This window comes from Diadema antillarum, unplaced genomic scaffold (assembly GCF_040938485.1).
Source record: "Diadema antillarum isolate AM-2024a unplaced genomic scaffold, OU_Dant_1.0 seq00001815_RagTag, whole genome shotgun sequence".
In the NCBI taxonomy this organism is placed as follows: domain Eukaryota; kingdom Metazoa; phylum Echinodermata; class Echinoidea; order Diadematoida; family Diadematidae; genus Diadema; species Diadema antillarum.
Window position 1 is genome coordinate 462123 of NW_027272490.1, and position 20044 is coordinate 482166.

Sequence of the window (20044 nt, forward strand, 5' to 3'; positions counted from 1 at the left end):
AGGAGAGCGTCTGTCACTCCACTCGTGACAGATATAAATTTTGAAATGAAAAAAAGAATTATAGCAACATTTTTTTTTTTTTTTGGTCGCTTGTCTATAAATGTAAGTATTTTGAAGAATAAGAGCCCATGCTGAACGAAACTGAAGTCTGTAATTCTTCGGTGATTTTCTCATCTACAGATCAAAATTTGTTTGAAACTCTTGATCATGCACACAGTGATTCGAGAAGGTCAGAAGGTATGGGATGGGGATACCCCTTCCAACACAAGAAAGATTTTGCAATATTTTGCTATTGATATTCAAATCTGGGTACACACTTTCAATGGAATATTTTCGAAACACACACCCAAATATTTCATATCAAAAATGAGAAAAATTATTCCATTCATAAAATATGAAGAGGTAAATCATTTTACATCTGTCATCTCCTGTCTGCTTATACATCAATCACCATACTCAGTCTATTGTATGGGATGGATGTATAGCGCTCACCGGTAATCTAAAAACCAGCAGTTTGAATGGAGTGTGGTGATATAGATATCACGATCTCAGAGGTATAATATTCTCACAAAAGTATCACGAGAAAAAGTAAAAACAAGGGTTTAATCTGTAATTGATTCACGGTTTTTTACTGATCAAAATCATTTGAAAAAAATCCATCATCTGATTCTTAAAAAAAAAAATGAAAACCCTTCCAGACCAGTCCTTCCGCCAGTAAATGAGACGTCCATGGTGTCTAATATATTGACTCGCTCTCATGAAACTATCTTTCTATCTCTCTCAGCCGTTTCTTGGATTTTCAGCCATAACCCCGATGGAGCGGGAAATGGGAGGGGGGGGGGGGATACCCGGGGAATCAACCTGTCACAGTTGTAGAGACTGGATTTTTTAAAAATAATTTTAAAACATTAACTCTTCTGTTGCATTTGGAGATTTGGGAGGAAGTTTTTTAATTTATTTTCCTTTCCTTGTTCAAGCGGACCCTGCTCGCCAGCCGGGGTGGGGGGGGGGGGGGGGGGGCGCCTTTGTACAGAAAAGCTGCCAAAACACTTTTTTTTGGGGGGGGGGGGCGGGAGGGGGAGAGCGGGGAGAGAGGCATCACCCAAACAATCAACACCTCTTTAATGTGTGCAGACTGACCATGAAACATATAAATACGAAAATATCTCTTTGATATGACTAAGATATGATAAGGAAAATTCAATCTGTTATATTAGGAAATTACGTTCCTTCACTAGATTGCCTCTTGGGAGAGGGAGAGGAGGGAGGGAGAGAAGGGATGTCAAGACCAAAACGATTCTGACAAAAAGATAATGCGTCAATTCTCCCGACACAAACCCCTGAACTGATTAGACGAATGTACACAACATTTAATGAATCACGTTGAGGTGGAAATTGGTTAATGTTTTTCGTACATTCAATCATTTTCATACACATGAGTATTCTTGACAGACTACTAGTATTCCAATACAACTCTCGTTTGAGGCTTCAATAATTTCATGAAATATACCAATCTATCAATCTACCGTATACTAGTATACCATTTGTAAAGATATCATCTGTGGTAGTTACTAGTATTATTTACTCACATCTTTTCATATCTAGTTCGATCTAAAAGAAAAAAAAACACACGAATGGCTCAATGTCACGCATACTTGAATGGCCACAGTGTCCCTCCTCCTTCCGTGGCCCTGGCAAAGTATGGTTGATATACACATGTCAACCTGAATAAAATGTGCAATGTTTAATCGAGCATAATACTGATTTCTCTCTGCTTCTGCAAGCATTATACATACAAATTTATATTATATACATGTAGTACCATACCTGCATACTACTTGAATTCAGACGAAAAGCTTCTGTGTCCGTCATGCAAGCGTATCAACTGTACGTATTTGATTGAAATGTCATTGATTGAAATGTCATTTCAGCTTCTGAACCCTCTATCACTCTAAGCTGAAACGTGTTTCTGAAGTGTGATTTCAAACGAAATCTTTTGTCAGTTGTGACTGCCCTCTAAATGCACTGAATCAACTTTTATGTTAAGATATTAATGTGCTAAAGGTCATTACCTACCAGTCCACGCAAGATTCGAATCGATCTGCAAGATAATTATCACTCTTCTTTTCTAAAACATTTCAAGCTACGAAAGCGCTCAATGCGTCTATTTCACATTTTAAGATAACAAAATTTGATTGAAAGGTTTGTGCACACAATCATCATTGCATGAACCGCTTATGAAGGCTGCGAAGACCGCGGCATCATGTCCTGGCGATGAATTACAGCGTTCAAACAACTTTACCATCTTTATGATAGATTAGAAAGATCAAAGATTCTTAACTTTTGATATAAAGCATTTCAAGTAATCTTTCAATGCCTCAATATCCCTCATTTTGAACGAACTTCAGTTTAAACTTCGAGTCCAACAAGACCTACTAGGCAGGTTGCTGGAGTACTGCTGCATGTTTGTGTCGTCTCAAATACAGTACGTATTTCCCTTTTCCGTCATCGCGTATTGCTCTTTTGAGTCATATGTCCCCGACGGGATGGTGGACTGCGTGTTGACAGCGGACTGTGAATGGGTAGAGACCACGTCGTAAGACTTTCGGGCGGAAGAGAGGTATGGTACGGAAAGGTTCATTCGACGAACCAGACGCGGGAATTGCCGTCGCAGCGATTCGCGATGCCGTCTCATACGATCGCGAAAGTGCTGCTGTCGCAGACAGTAGAGAACGAAGATGAAGAACCCCTGCAGAGAGTTGAGGATGACGAAGAGGACGTGGATCACGAGGTTGTCGTCCCTGATGAGGGTGAAATAACCCAAAACCCAGGTGAGTCCGAGGAGGAGGAAAATGCTGACAGCGTTTTGGCAGCGGCGTAAGACGTCGCGATAACCGTCTTCCTTGCCGCGGGAGCACGCTCGCGTTGCGATGTTCGTCCGAGTCAGTCGGTAGATGACCATGACAAAGATTACCATGTTGACGAGGAGGATGATCCCCATAGGGACCATGAGACCGCTCACCATCGACCATCTGCCCAGGAAACAGCTGACACAAAATTCGATACTTCGTTACAACTTGTAGAACTTTCTCCTCTGTAGAGTAAAGTTTTGCCCAAAGCGTGAAGGTTTTACAACGAATTAAAATTCAATGGCACTCTTATGTTCTGATCGCAAAAGTCTGAAAGTTATGCTATGTTTCTGAGGAAGTGTTATATACTTTCATTGATATAAACATCAATAACTAAAAAAAAAACAGAATATCAGCCTTTTGAGTTAAAAATACGAGCACATTTTCCACACTCAAAGGGAAATATTCAGCTTCAACAAGCATACAAGATGCGAGCATCTTCACATGTATACTGACTAAAGAAGTGAAAAGGAGGCACACATTGAGGGTGAGATATACTTACAAATGCTTCGAGATGTAGTTCTTTTTAGCGATAGCTCCTGTGAGAATTACGATGAGCGCCGGAACACCTGTCATAAGAAAGAAGTAATATCACAATGAGAATTTATGTTCTTCCTTTTGATCATGACATATTATTGTGAGACTTCTTTGGGCTCTATCGTTGGTCACCTAGCAATGAATGTGCTTTCACTGGTATTTATTTTGCGGATCCTTTGCTCTGTCTGCAATTCTGTTTGATGTACATACTTATGCGAAGAGAAAAGGAAAACAGTGTAAACGAAAGGACACAGATATGAACTAAACAGCCTGACACACATCAGAGTATTACGAGTTATTAGGGACAGATGTTTGTTGTATCTTAAAACTGAAGTTTATGTCGCAGTCACAGTGGTATGTGCATTCTTTAAGATGACACAGGACAAATTATGTCTCTTTATGAAAATCTGATAATTAGAATAAATCTGACGTCATTATAATATCTTTGTTCTTGTTTTTTTTTTAAGACACCCACTGGTCGAAGAAAAGGAAGGGTTCACATCAGCAACTTGCTAGTGAAGAGCTTTTTCTTCATGGTACTTGATAGTGAAACCCGCAGATATACATTGGGGCAACAAGAGTGTCAACTTGCGACAAGTTCCGTTATAGTAGAATGTATTGTATTATTTGGAACACGGTCTGCATCACGACGACAAGAAAAACTTCGCGAAAAAGCCGAATGTATCCTATGACGTGATGCTAGGGTCATGTGAAGCAACTTTAATATTATTATTATTATTATTATCATCATTATTATTATTATCATCATCATCATTATTATTATTGTTATTGTTATTACTATTATTACTACTACTACTATTATTATCATTATCATTATCATTATCATTATTATTATTATTATTATTATTATTATTATTATTATTATTATTATTATTATTATCAGTAGCAGCAGCAGCAGCATCATCAGCATTATTTTTATTATAAGCGGGAAGCTTATCAGTTATTTCGTATGCCATTATTAGGTAAGTGTAACCCCCTGTAAAACCAGATCGACATTATTCATGCATTTGTTTTGAACTTTTTTAATGATAATAGTGATTCCCGTTTCACATTGTTTGTGTATAACAGTATTGTCTTATACTTTTGTTGTGATTAACCGAACATTGTCTCATAAAATGCTCACCCCATGCGACGACTCCTGCCTTGAGCATGAAATGCGGGATGTACGAGTTCACGACACGGACGAGCAGATAAAACATGTTGACCCCCTCAACGCCCATCCATGCAACAGCGGACAGCATAGAAAAGTGCACCAGGCCCGCTACCAAGCCGCAGACACCGGCTTTCGTCTTCAGATGTCCGTCCACCAGGCTCATGATGATGAACAAAACGTAGAGACTCAGCAGAGTCCCACAAAGACACATGAGGATGCGATTAGGCTGTGATTGTCGGAGCTTCCTGGAGAATGGAACGCACAAAACTTCATGCATGACAAACTGATCATCACTTCTGTGATGGACAGGGAAAGCGATTTTGTATTTTAATTTGTTTTCATAAAACAAGGGAAGATAAGACTCGTACTACGTATACATAGGGTGCTGATTCAGGAAACACATTCCAAAACATGCACACACACAAAATACCCTGCATTCTCAGGTCAACATGGAGGACATTCCGCGGATCTTTAATTAAAATGTGTCAAATAAAGCATCTAATCAGTGTGGTAACCTTGACGGAAAGAGTGTGCGCAAGTTAGTCGACCAAGTGGCCGATGCAATGTATTCAGCTGATTCTAGCCTATGAGATAGGCTATTCATATTTAGGGTGTACACGCATAAGATATAGCATCCCTTAATTGTTAAGTGTGGTATAATCACTGTTGAGATGCCAGTGTCAGCTGGTACATTATGCTTAAAAACACAATGGTGATTTGAAGTTCACAAGAAATCATGATCAGTCGGTCGATATCGTAGGGAATAGCAACCTGTTGGCAACATAATGTAATTCTGCTTATACATGACTGAGAATAGAGGACACAGAAAATTAAACGGACGAAAGTTGACATTTACCTGTTGCTTAGATACGTCGCCAAGGTGACCATAAGACCAAAGATGGAGAAAGCGCAGCCGACGTAGGTCAGGATCTCGTACACTTTGTCCACTGTCGTGCCAACCCAACTTCCGGCATGTATATCCTAAGGCAGTGTAATATTGACGAAATTAATGTAGAAATAGTTGTATGCTCATTGTGTATGTGCGTCTAAGTAAATTCATTTGAGGTATGGTATGCATATGTCAAGATTTGAAGAAAAACAAACAAACGGAACCTGACACATACAACATACAACAGCTTTCAAAAGCCACTACCACGACTGCTAGTAAAGCAGTGCCTTGGGACCTGGTAGTTAAGGCAACAAGCCTCTGCTACCAAAGCAGCTGCAACGGATCTATTCCTATTTCACAACTGCCTTCAAAAACACCAAGAAATAAAATGTCTTCCATAGTTATAGGCATCTGTAGTTCAAAACTCAAACGCCTTCATCTATGCCATTGGAAGAAAACTTGAGGGACATTTTTTTTTAAAAGAACCAAACTGCATGAGGTTTCTTTTTGCACTTGGATATAACAATCGTTTTCGACCGCTGCTCACCTCCTTAAAGGACAAGTTCACCTTCATAGACATGTGGCTTGAGTGAATGCAGCAATATTAGTATAACACATCAGTGAGAGTTTGAGCAAAATCGGACAATCCGTTAAAAAGTTATGAATTTTTGAAGTTTCTCAAACGCCTTCATCTATGCCATTGGAAGAAAACTTGAGGGACATTTTTTTTTTAAAGAACCAAACTGCATGAGGTTTCTTTTTGCACTTGGATATAACAATCGTTTTCGACCGCTGCTCACCTCCTTAAAGGACAAGTTCACCTTCATAGACATGTGGCTTGAGTGAATGCAGCAATATTAGTATAACACATCAGTGAGAGTTTGAGCAAAATCGGACAATCCGTTAAAAAGTTATGAATTTTGAAGTTTCTGCTCAGTTACGGCAGGATGAAAAGACTACTATAGCTTGTGATGTCACATGAGTACAACGATATAAAGAAAGAATAAAGAAAATTCAACATATTTCCATTTTTCTCGCATAACAAAAGAACACTCGACCTCTCTCTTTCAGAAGGCAGGGGGAATAATATTACCCTTAACATACGTCAGTAGCAAATCGAAGAAATGTGCACTTTATTCAAAAAGTAAAGTTTTGTGAAATTCTCTTTTTATTTTCCTTATATAGTTGTACGCATGTGACATCATACACTGTAGTAGTCTTCTCTTCCAGCAGTGACTGCGCATATACTTAAAATATTCGTAACTTTTGAACGGATTGTCCAATTTTCCTCAAACTTTCACTGATGTGTTCTACTAATATTGCTGCGTTTTCTCAATCCTTATGTATATGAAGGTGGACTTGTCCTTTAAGGAGCGAAATCTCAGTATCTATAGGTTAGGCATTGCCCTTTATAAAAACCAGGAGATCAAAGGGAGTCGCTGACTTTGTCTTTAAGATAACTCTCTGACTCATGATTTCACTCCATTTCATAGTGACTTTTGCACAGTAAGTAGAAGGTCAGATATAGGCAGAATGGTAGAAGTTTCATCAAAATCAAACATTTAACAGAGGATCTAATGGAACCGCAAAAATTTTCACTGAATAATCATATTGATCGCAGTTACATCATTATAATCAAGTGAGGCAAAAGATGTCATTAACTCACCACTCTTCTGTAGGTTTGTACGCAAAAATATATCAAACATTATATTTTTGGTAAATATTTTAGTCGCTACGGCTATATGTCATCATTGTCACGTCATAACAGTAAAACAACAACAACAACAAAAGAAAAGAAAGATGAGAAGGATAAGATTTGTCAAAGGTGGGAAGTGAAGATTGTGTGTAGGTCAATGAAAGACTTGTGAGGCCTTGACATTGTCGCTTTATCTAACAGTCTAATCTGGACGTGAGGTTGTCGTTGATACAACCCTCTCCTTCAACAACAAAAAAGTGACCCGTAACAATTCCAGGACTATCTCACAGAAGGAGACTTAGGCGCAACTGCCGAGACTCCTGCGACTCTAAAGACCAAAACATGGCTTGCGCTCTCACCAAGAAGGCGACTCCATGGCCTCGCCTGAGAAGTCTCCAAACAAGGTGACAGCTAAATTCGCCTGGAAGTCGCGGAGATGTCGCCGCGACGTATCCAAGACGTCTTCTCAGTCGCGGAGATGTCTCCGCGACGTCTTCGGTAGGTCGCCAATGGATCTCCGCAAAGTCACGGAGACGTCTCGGAGACGTCAAGGACAAAATTAGTCTCCGCAACTTCGCCGCAACTAAGGAGTGATCTCGGAACGTCGAGGAGACGTCTCTGAGACCAACTGGAGACTGGTAAAAGTCTCGAACATATTCAATTCTCTCGCAACCCCCGAAGACCAAACTAGCCTCGCGGAGACATCTCTGCGACCACTCCGCGATGAGCTAGATTCGAGTCGCCACCAAATCGCCTCCAAGTCTCCAAGCAAACGAGATGCCAACTTTACCTTACTTTCGATTTTGATGAGACATCTATAATTTTGTTCGTATGACTTTAGTTGCACAGTGAGCTTACCATTAGGACTGCGAAATTTGTCAGGTGGTTGCACTCGCATTCAGAGCGTGCTTCCGAACTGGTGTTTTTCAGGGTACAGCCGGCAGTGGACCAGGAATTATCCGTGTAGTTCCAGAAGACACAGCGAGGGTTGCTTGCATTCTATAATCAGAACAAAAAGAAACAAAACAAACAAAAACGCAAGGAATAGTCGTTGCCACATTCATCTGCACTTAACATAAATGGAGCAGGTGAATTACTCGGTATTTGACTGCTGTGCAGCATATAGCATTTCACATTTCAAATAATGCCATCTTAACTTCTTGCGTTTAAAGGCTAGTATCCTGTGACGCATCACGGATCTCTCTCAAGTCAGGTTGTAAGAATGGTTTTGTGACCTCTAGTTTGGATCCACATCCGTGTCGGATAGGTTAGGATGGAAACATTTGACGGAACAGCTATTTTGATCGCAACTTAGAATACATATTGCATAAGTTGTTGATGTTGTCTCATCTCAATTCTCCAAATGATTTCTTTGAAAAAAAAATATCGCAAATCATGATTACGGTCGATGATACAGCAAATAACTCCCAAATGATTATTTGTTTGTTTGTTTGTTTGTTTGTTTGTTTGTTTGTTTGTTTGTGTCATTTTCCATTTGACAAGATGGCTGGATAGCCAATATTCAGCTACACCAGCTGGTTTTCTATGGGGTCCAGTTGGACGTCATCAGGCAGACCACAGGTCACGCACCCTGATCTAAGCGATGAATGAATAAAGTGAGATCTTTCACGAGCGTGAGTTCCGGCTCTTCATTCAAAAATGTTAATCAAGCAAACTTTGTTGATAGGTTATTTTGGAGACTTGTGAGATCATGGCATCATCACTTCATCTAATTTGAATAATATGCCTATATAGTTGCTACTAGTAACTTCTATCAACACATATGAAGCCTTATGTCACTCTGTGTTTTTATGCTACTTTAATATGCAGTTGAATTGCACATTTTGCCACCGATTACTAAGTAGGCCTATTAATTCAAATATCACATTTACACAGACTTACACTTGTGTAGACAACTACTATGTCAGACGATTGTTTTGCTTGTATGCGTTAAGTTTGTTTTTGCTTGTTAATAACGACATGTTTGATTTCCTCTCCAGAATGGCGAAATTGCCACAATTTGCACGGACAAGTCTTCCTACGTTCACATCCCATGACAATTGGCGATGTACCTTCTTGTGAGTCAGGACTATTGTCACAGGAGTATCCAAGCTGCGTGATGTACCCGCCTGTTCCCCGAAGCTGGCAGCAATGACGTTGGTGTTGATCTGGCGGAAAAACTTTTGCCCAGTGTCACCCCTATTGGAGGGGACGACGAACGGTTCTGATGTGTTCTCACGCTGTACGAAAAGGGAATCGTCGTGATAGACGGTGAGGGCGATGTTCCCATCCTTGCCGTGACCGAGGACCTCGGGTGGAATGACGATGGCGGCTACTTGTACTACGTCCATCGGTGTCTCCTCGAATTCATCGATGGCGAGCTGCTTCACGTTGCTCTCAGTGAGTGCGGCAGAGACATCCCCAAATGAGCCGAAGACCAAACCAGTCTTTGCCTTTGGCGAAGAGAGGCTTAGTACCTGCAATAGAGGACATCGTTTGCATTTTCATCGATGCTGGAAAAAGCCGGATTTCGTGGAGTTTGCCTCCCTGCTGTATGTGCTAGATTCATATTTGTTTTTTTTGGGGGGGGGGCGGGCGGGGTCTTCTCTCATTTTTGCCTTTTCTCTAGGATCACTTTGTGAGGCAGAGATCAGCATGCAAGCTCCATCTAAGAGGAGCGAGACTAATGAATGCTTGTGATGAGCTTTACAAAATCAGTGACAGAACTTGACAAAATGTCTCCATAGGACCCAACTGCCTGAAAGAAGAAATGTGAAAGGGACAAGCAAAATCTGCTAACAATTGCTCCTACACAGAGCGCACAGGATTGGTACTACCATAAGAAAAAAGAGGTGGTTTTATCCTCGACCTGAGAATAGCAAAATGCATAAGGAAACAAAAGAGAAAGGGAATAAAGGGCCGAGGGGAAATGTAAAAAAAAAAAGAGAGAAAGAAGCAGAATTAGCAAAAGGTGAATAAAAACAGAGGAATGTTATGAAGAAGGGAAGCTGAGGGGAGAGAGAAAAAAAAAGCTTGATTGGTGACTCGTCGACACTACAAAAGTGAATTTTGTGGTGTTTGTCTTTTAATACTTGCCTGGACAGCAATGTTGGGCTCAACGTTTTGAAAAGTTTCATTGGCTGACACATTCAAGTTTAAAAGCACTGACTCCAGCGATTGAGTTGCAACGTTGGGGGCGTTATCCGACTCTTGAGCTTCTTCAAGCGCATCGTCATCGACGTCTGCTAGATTGTTAAGTATGGACACAACTTCTCCGGCACTCTGAATGGTACAAGTCAATGACATCAGGGCCAATTCAAGAGTTTATTCAAAATACAGGAGAGAATACTGTCAATATGTCAGATGCATTTCTTGTTTGCTATGGATTGTCTAAGCAGAGCTTTGAAAGAAACTTTAATATATCATAGGTATTCGCAATTCACAAGTCTTATCTTTGCATAGAAAAAAAAAAACGTACCAAAGAGGAATGTAATGGAAATAATGTTCGGAATTCTTAATAATGGTAATGACAGCGATGAAAATAGTGAAAATGGCAATGATAATCATCATTATCATTATCATAGTTATCATCATCATCATCATCATCATCATCAGTAATACAGCTGTACTTAAAATAGTAAGAATTATAGTTCTAAGATGATAAAGAACTAGATATATCGCTACGGCGACTGATATGCCTCCGCCATAATGCATGGTTCTCCTAATAGGTGTATAGTACAATGTCTTGATAATGTGTGATGACAGTTTCACACAATTGGCAAAATATTAAAATGACAGGTTTGCCACAAATGTGCTGAATCTTCACTTTCCTAGAACTAGGTTCAATTGGATGAATGATTAAAATGTCAGAGTGCAGGTAGGCCTACATGTATTTGGGGAACTGATGATTTTCACTTGACTTTTGACCCTTTTATAAGTTAATGCATTGAGTAATTTTCAAGGTATTGAGAAAAAGTATAATTTCAGTATCAAATGGGAAAATAGCATTATCTAAACCTGGCCTTTGACCTTTGACCTCACAGTTCCAAAGAGAATCACTGTTAGGTTGAACATGCATAAATATGTAAGTTTCATGATGATACCTAGAGTTACTTTTGAGATATGGAGGAAAAAGTGCAATTCAACACTTTCACTTGACCTTTGACCTTTTGACCTTTGACCTTTTGGCAAGAAACTTCCCACAGAATGTATATCGGGTAATACATGCATACATCAAGCTAAAAAAAAAAAACCTTCAGGCATTGCATAAATATAAGGAAAGTAGTGATATTTTGAGGAGTTGACCTTGACCTTTGACCCCCTGACCTTTGAACCATGACCCCCAACTTCCCTAGATAATCACTGCCCATTGGAACAAGCATATATACTAAGTTCCATGAAGATACCTTGAACCATTTGCGAGATATGGAGAAAAACATGAATTTTCAACCTTTTTTCACAAAATAACCTGTGACCTTTGACCTTTGACCCCGTGATCCTAAAATCCAAACAAAGTATTATCCCCCCAGGATATACCCTCATACCAACTTTGATGTAAAACCACCACACGGTTCTTGAGATATCGACAAAAACAAAACGGGACGGACGTACGGACGGACGGACGGACGTACGTACGGACGGACGGACGACCCGAAAACATAATGCCTCCGGCCACTTCGTTGGCGGAGGCATAAAAATGGCTACTACTACCTGTATCTGCAACGCTCTTGCTACTACTGCAACTAACAGTGGTGGTTGTATGAGCAGCAGTAGTGGGAGGAGGAGAAAAATAAGTACGATAAAGCTTGAACTGGTGATAAGGTCAGACTTTGAGTATACATTACAGAATACATTGGGAAGAGCCAGAGCGCACCTGCGTAGACGTTGTCTCCAGATAGGCAGCTTCCTTCAGAATGCCGCTGACGGCCTGCACACCGGCCGACGAGATCTCGGCAGACTCCTCGGTGATCGATGCAACCTGTGACAGCACAGCCTGGGGGTTTTCTTCCAGCGAGTGATCCTCAAGCGACTTGGTAAGGAAGTTTACACGTTGAGATACGATCGACAAACACATACATACATACATACATACATACATACATATTATGTATATTTCTACCTGAAGTGTCATTTTATGACAACATTTTAGGCAACGGAAAGAAATATATTTCGTGTATAATGTCTCTGTACATATTGTATAAGATATATCTACTGGACGTCCCAGTCAAGTTTTGAAAAGCTTATGAAGATCCACGCGAAAATGTAGACATATTCTACGTAGTAAGGCCTACAAACTATTTACATATTTGTGTATGTATGTATATGCGTAGTGTGAATAAATCAAACCAAAGCAACTCAAATGTTTCCATTTACTGAAGGAATGTATCTCTTAGTTCGGGGAAAAATGGGTGTCGGTCAGATATGATGTCGTTGCTGACGAGTCGTCAAGAAAATATAAGCACACATCCTCTTCTTCGTGTAATACATGCCTGTTCTAAGTACTTGATCTGTTCGTCTGCTGTAATGTTTTTCCCGCAGTTGTCCTCCGGTTGCCACAGGCAGGCAGATATGTAGTCACCATGGCACAGAGCACGAGCAATAGGCTGTTCCGCTGTAGGACAATCATTGTTTGAGAAAATCAATTAGTGTAAACAGTTTAAAACCGACAGTAGCTGATGAAGGATCAATGTGGTACCGTGGATAAGGTTCTGCATTCTCGTTCTGTATAGTCCCATCTTTATTATCAAGTGCATGTTGGATTAAACACGGCTTACAAAAAGAAAAGATAATAGAAATATACCAACTTTGCTGGAAAGTTCATGCTTACGCTAAGTTACTCATCAATGTTTCATAAAATGAACTGAAAGCTCTGGACTTCGATTGTGCCTAACGTTTTGATTCGCGGCAAGATGTTTCAATGATTAAGAGCCAATATTTTCCTGTTTGTAAAAAAGGGTAAAATTGGCGTAACGGTGAAAGCGACCGTCTGTGGGAAATCATCGCTGGCCTAGAAGAGGCTACCTTTGGTAAATATAATCATATCATTATCATTTTTACTGCCGTGCAAGATAGAAAAAAAAACCACTCACTAGTCGTTGCAGTGTAAGTAGAATGTAAAATCATGCATACTTTCCTTCTCTGCTTGTAAGAAAACGAAAAGAGGGACGAGGACAATGCTCGTTCTATAAGGTCATAAAGAAAAAATCCTACGATTTGGCAATTAAGCAGAATTAAATTTGCAACAACACACGATAGAGAAATGTTACTGAAGCGATATTCCCAGGGAGGTGGAAAGAGCACCCCTGTCAGTCGATGAAGAGATGGTTGCAATGTACTGTTATACTTGGTATTTATAACAATTTCCTCTGATTTAGGAGTAAATCTCACAAAAGTTTCCCTCAAGAATCGTATCAATATACAGTGACTGCTTGTATTTATGATGCACCATGAAACAGATGAGCAGCACGACTTTCCATTTTCGAGTAATTATGATAATGATAATAACAACAATGATATAAGGTTTTCAAATTCATGAAATTCTTCCCTTGAGATGTTTTAATTGCAACTGATTGACGAATTGCCGCACATCGGCGTAAATAAGCACTGAATTGATCAGTATCCGGAGATCAGGAGGTCGTAGGTTCGCATCCTGCTCGAGTATGTACGCCCATGATTTTTTTATCGTGGCTACTACTAAAACACTGAACAATTCAGTACAGTGCTTATTTACGTCGATGTACGGAAATTTGTCAATCAGTTGCAAATATAGGTTTTCCCGGCCAATTTCGCACTCTTATCAGTCCATTTGATAGGTTCATTCAATTTAGCAAAAACCCTCTTTCTTTCAAAATTGCAACTTGTGCGTTCAATTTAGCATTTCGATCAATAAAATTTGCATATGTGGCTTTCGAATTCGTAAAGAAAGGTATTTAAATGAGCTGGTACTCTACGTTCATTCAAATTCGTCATCACTCACCGAAAAGGGTATTTGAGTCATTCAATTTCGCGAATGGGCAGTCAAATTCCAAACATATTCATTCAAATTTACGTCATGTTGTTTCTTCTCTTTTTTATTTTGAAAAAGTGAAAAAATTCAAACGTGTATTTCTGAGCGACTTTTTGTTTCATCCACAAGCTGCTAGCAAAAGTATCATATTGTTGACACTGCATACCTCGCGTTGGTTGTTCAGTGTTGCCCCTTTTCTTTCATACATGTCATATAGGCCTACATGTACCAGTACTACAAATTAACTTCACCTTCTTACAATCATGACAGCACAAGTTTGATACAGACGTATATCTCAAGAAGACAGAGAAAGAATTATAGAAACATTTGAGGATCATAACCTTGACTTCCTAGAACTGGCCGACACACTCGGACACACTCGGAACAAATAAACTGTGGCCACATGCACAATCTTTGGACTGGGAGACTCAATAAGCACATTGAAAGAAAAAAAAAAGCCGGTTGCCCAAATTTCTAAAATGAATACGAAAATATGAAATGTTATGATGCTTACGAAACAATAACTATAATGTATGAAAATAAAGAAAGAACCAAAGCCTAAACATGTCTGCTAAATTGATTGCAGAACATGTTAAATTGGATGCCCAAAAATGAATTTGAATGAACGAGCGCAGCATATACGTGATCATGTGACTATATCATTCTAAATTGAATGAACGAATAGTGAAACGGTACTTGTCTTATGAATTTCAGTTGAGAAGGTGTTAATTAAAATGAGGTTAGAGGTAATTCAAATGCTCCAAAATAAATTTGAATGAAGAGATCATAAAACAGTTACTGAAATACCGAACATGTCATCTAGGCTCAATTTTGCTAAATTGAAAGCAGCAATAAGGAATTGGATTGGAAGAGGTGCGAAATTGGCCGGTAAAAACGATAATGATAATGATAACGACAATAATAATGATAATAGAAATGATAATAACAATAATGATAAATAGCAATAATAATAATAATAATAATAATAATAATCGTGAATATAATAATGCTAAAAATATTACTATTAGAAATTATAATCATCGAGTCATGTAATGAAGATGAAATAGCAGTCAAATCGTGCAGTTGCTAAATGGGTAAGTTCTTTGCTATACCTAACCCCCACCCCCAAAAAAGTAACTTACAAAATGAAAATCAAGCTAGATAAATGGGGAAAAAAGTTCTAAAGACCTAACTGACCGTTGATGGTATACCAGGGACATTTTCCGGACGAGGTGGTCCTTGAGTGAATAGGTCCGACTGGAAACACCACCGTGCCGTACGAGGAGCGCCAAGATGTCTGTAAGCAAACCTCTGTTGAAGTACACATATAATATTTTGACTTTACAATATACTGATCACTATATCGGTCAAGTTTTACCTCTTTTATGTCTTTGGTCTCTACTTTCCTTGCCTTCTCAAGGCTAAGATGTTTACGCAGATTCCTCCGCCATTGCACACGCCCTGTCTTACTTGTTAATAATCAATCTTTTGTGTCATCCTTCTTCCAGTTGTCATTATCATTCTTATAGTATCATCACTAATATCACTATCATGTGACTATCAGTCACGACACGATAAGTTATGATAATTTTGCGGTTTACAGGAGAGTCACAATATAACGGACACTTCGAAAGCAAGTCAAATCAAATTCAAGGAACACGAATTCACTTTAAATATGTTGCGCTGATAGTCATGTTTACGCGTCGTTGTGATAACAGCTGGAATTAGTCATGTTGAGTTTTGTTTAATAATCACAACGACCCTGCACAACTAACATTTACAGTTTCATTTCACATGTCTGTGTTTGAAACAAATGGGGGAAAAAATGAAACAAGAGCCCCGCGGGTCCAGCGCTCACCTGAGCATCAGCACTTTGCCTTTATGGCACTCCACCTGAGGCAAACTATGTATTTAAAAGATTCTGAGATTCGGGGATTGCTGCTGGCCTCTTGGGCAACATCCTTCTAATTTTCATTGGTGATTGCCTAGGGGCCCCTGGAGGCACCATTATAATTGGTACAAACTATAACTCCTCCCTACTTTTGATTCCAGCTAAGTTTGGACAAAGTCCAAAGTCTAATTGAGCCACTTGGCTCGGGTAAGATACCTAGAGAAGATGTTTTTAAAGGTTTGTCAATAACAGTAGGGCTTTGGGGCGGGTATAGGGAGGGGGTATCCATGGGGTTCGTGATGGCCTTTTGTACACACATTAATTCCATCTCCCTATAGCAATACCATTTGTGGATTCTGGTAAAAAGATGTAATTTCAAGATGAAGATGAATATATAACAGCTTTATAAGATTTTGCCCTAAAATCTGTTCCCTCACCATCTTTTTAAAGATTGCCTATAGGGGTGCTCCAGGGTGTCACAGTACTCATTTGTACGACTGTAATTCCATCACCCTCTGTATGATAACTTCGAAGTTTGGTAAACATTTGACACTGCATTCTCAAGGAAAAGACGAAAATGAGTTAAAATTATACATAAGACACTGTAAAATTCATGAATAAATGAAATAGCCAGAGTAGTTCGAACTCTGATTAGATGGCTGATTTGTATACTCTTTCTACAAATAGAAGCTACAACCATGAAAACTTAGAATGATGATGACATTATCTGCATATTCCAGAGATAAGGAAAATGGTAAAGAAGAGGGGCATTCATAATTTAAATTTAGGAAGCAATTTGACCTTACGAAACTGACATAGAGACGGAATTCCTAATGTCAACTTATCGGGAACGTTCTAAAATTCACTGAGGATTCTTGGAAATGCGTTTTGGTCCATTATACCCATTTCTATGGATACCTATCATGGCCTTACTGCATCTTGTCTGCCACGGTACTCACCGGTGCTTCTTACGTTGATGGACGTCACATTTATCTCCAGCAAAGTGTAGTTTGCCATTTCTCTCAGCCAGTTGTGTATCGCCATACTGACATTGGTCTGAGACAAGAGGGAGCTGTTTCCAATGTAGACGGTCATATTCACGGTGACGGCATGAATACGTTGGTGCAGTCTATTGACATGGAGAAACACTGTGCTCCCAATGTCCAATTTTCGCTCCAGTTCACTCTTTACGGTATTCTATGGAGTAATTAGCAGACGAAGCATTATTATCACTATTTGATATCCGTTTCAATGGGATATGTTCTTTCCCGATCGTTCGTTGCCTGACAAACCCGACACGGACAGGATTAATAATATAAAACAGCATAATTCACATTTCGCGAATGCAATTAAAAGCAAGCCAACAGATTAGCGCAGAGTTCGACAGTCGCACGAATATCGAGAATGTCATGACAATACATATTATGTATTGAACGTCGGTATGTAAATATGAATATTGCTCTTTGGGCATGAAGAGGAAGAAAGAAAGAAAGAAAGAAAGAGATTAAGATAGGGAGAGATAGAGAGACGTTTGATGACGTGGCCTTGACATTATTTGCGTCATCTCATGGAATCTTATTCTGTCAGTGTTATTTTTCATTTCCTAATGTTATACATTTTCTCTATAGCTCAACTCAAGGCACATAAAAAGTGTAGGCTTGATAGTACTTGATAATGTGTCATTCATTTGATATCAAATAAAATAGATTAATGAATAGAATAATATGAATCAAAAATAGTTATTGCAGTACTCCACTATCACCCTGACTTTTATGTTCAGAGTTGCAGAATTTCATCTCAAATTTGAACATGAACGTAAACCAGTATGGAATTTTGATGTTTCACGTATTTTTATTGAATAGTGATATTTTTGAAAACCAAGGACGGGAAATTGACACAAAAGGCAATAATGGCATCACTTCACAATATTTTTGATTGTATTGTGTTCATAAATATAGGTCATCAAATACTGGTTGGATTATTGTTCCCAAAGTATCAGTCTTGGGGGAATCAATTCTTTGCACATGATATGCTGGACCACATTTTAGCAATAAACAACCTACAAACATATATCTCAACTTTGAAAACTACAATTGGGATCTCAAATTAAGGATCTTAAATTTCATATCTTTGTATAAGCATATGATTAGACAAAGCAAAAGTCTCACCTATCATTAACTTTCAAAGGAATGGTATATTTTTGGTTGAGATGGGGCTTTACGTTTCCAAATTTTTCGTGAGATAATGAGAAACCTTTTATCAAATATGAAAGATCATGCAATTCTAAGAGGAATTCAAAGTTTATTTGATGAAAATTGGTTTTGAAATGGCTGAGATGTTCAGAACAAAGAGATCCTAACCAAAGATGGGACCCACCTTTTATTAGGATCGCTTTGTTTTACTCTGTTTTTGATATCTCAGCCATTTCAAAACCGATTTTCATCAAATAAACTTTCTCTTAAATTCCTTTTAGAATTGTATGTTCTGTTACATTTCATAAGTGGTTTCCTGGTATCTCACAAAAAGTTACAAGCTCAATCCTCGTCTCAACCAATAATATACCATCCCATTAACATATAATTATTACTACTAAAATCATCACTGTTTTTAATACTACTATTGTTATCATTATCATTATTCACAATATTATCATTATAATGCCTATATTGTACATGTCCTCGACGACAACTGAGTTACTAGTACGGTGTACTTCAAGTTTGAAAAGTTTGATGGGTTCGTCAATTTAGGAAGGTGGTAAAAATACCTGTCATCTCCCAAGTCAAATCAATAAGTGAGTTGCACTTACGCTCGTGAGATTCCTAACAATGTTTTTATAATCTTCCGATTCCGGGTCAACGAGAGATGGCGTAAACATACGTAGGAGTTTCATTGTGATGGGAAACGTCATCAGGCCTGTGAAGATGATAAAAATGTGAAATGAATCAAGGATATGATACCATGCATGTATTGAAATATGTAATAAAGGAAGCCAGTGTGCTTGTTACAAGCAGCCTCCATGATGTGACTAGTTAAGGTCTAATCTCGATCACTCATTCATTTACATATCATTCCAACAATATTGTAAAGCTTCTTATATCCTTAAACTACGACTAATATGTCATCCCAATGGTATTACTAATTGGAAAGCGCTACTGAAATCACATGATAAGATTTGTAAAAAAAAAAAGACTTGGTAGTTACTGGGTTTACGCGTTTGTATTTTTTGCATTTGTTTCAATCACATCGAATGCAGTGGACGTTTGGAGAATTTGGTTATTCAATTCAATTCCTTTTTCCCTCTCACTTGTTTACATTTTGTTCACATTTGGGGCATACAGGGACTATTGACTTTGAAACATGATTAAAATGGTTATAATATTGCATTGAGATGAGTTTTTTTTTCCTTTACCAGTTATCCTGACAAGGGCTTGGTCAGATTCGACTCGTTGCCCGTCTGCAGTTGTGCCAACGCATCGATAGTAACCCTGGTCTTGCGGCGCTACGTGCTCAATCACTAACGATTCTCTGTCGGCTGTATCTGGAAGCTCCAGCGAGCCCTTCTGCCAGTGGAAGCGGACAACGCCTTCGAAAGAACACTGAAGCTCAACTCGCACATGTACGTCGTCGACCGGAGTGGAAATAGCGTGCTTTGTGACCTTTGGGATTCCTGTAATGCAACCAGATTTGACGGAATATCATATCGAGATCTGTACAAGGTAGCCAATGAACGTATCTATCTTATGCTGTTGTAAAGGTTTCCATTTGAAGTCATTACACTTCTGTCTCTCTCCTCTCTCTTCAGGGCAGGATGATGGGGAGAGCTGCATTGTGCATTGAATATTGCATCACAACTGTGTTAACAAAATGTCTCGATAAGGACTATAATCCTCACAACAAGGACACAAGAGCAATGTGTAGATTGCTCCATCTCAGCATTTGAAT

General features: G+C 39.0%; 1 protein-coding gene across 1 annotated transcript in view; it reads right to left on the reverse strand.

Annotated features, from left to right (window-relative positions):
• Nucleotides 1-1123: 1123 nt before the first annotated feature.
• LOC139712523 (adhesion G-protein coupled receptor G7-like) overlaps nt 1124-20044 on the reverse strand; it is a 28334-nt gene continuing 9413 nt past the window's right edge. Inside the window, exons 4-16 of the mRNA XM_071624338.1 lie at nt 19512-19769; nt 18909-19015; nt 17062-17299; nt 15409-15522; nt 12695-12816; nt 12079-12234; nt 10302-10487; nt 9278-9682; nt 8064-8204; nt 5477-5601; nt 4591-4865; nt 3412-3478; nt 1124-3047 (exon numbers count right to left, since the gene is read on the reverse strand). Coding sequence (XP_071480439.1) covers nt 2477-3047; nt 3412-3478; nt 4591-4865; nt 5477-5601; nt 8064-8204; nt 9278-9682; nt 10302-10487; nt 12079-12234; nt 12695-12816; nt 15409-15522; nt 17062-17299; nt 18909-19015; nt 19512-19769 — 2765 coding nt within the window. The 3' untranslated portion in view covers nt 1124-2476. The remainder of the gene's footprint in view (nt 3048-3411; nt 3479-4590; nt 4866-5476; nt 5602-8063; nt 8205-9277; nt 9683-10301; nt 10488-12078; nt 12235-12694; nt 12817-15408; nt 15523-17061; nt 17300-18908; nt 19016-19511; nt 19770-20044) is intronic.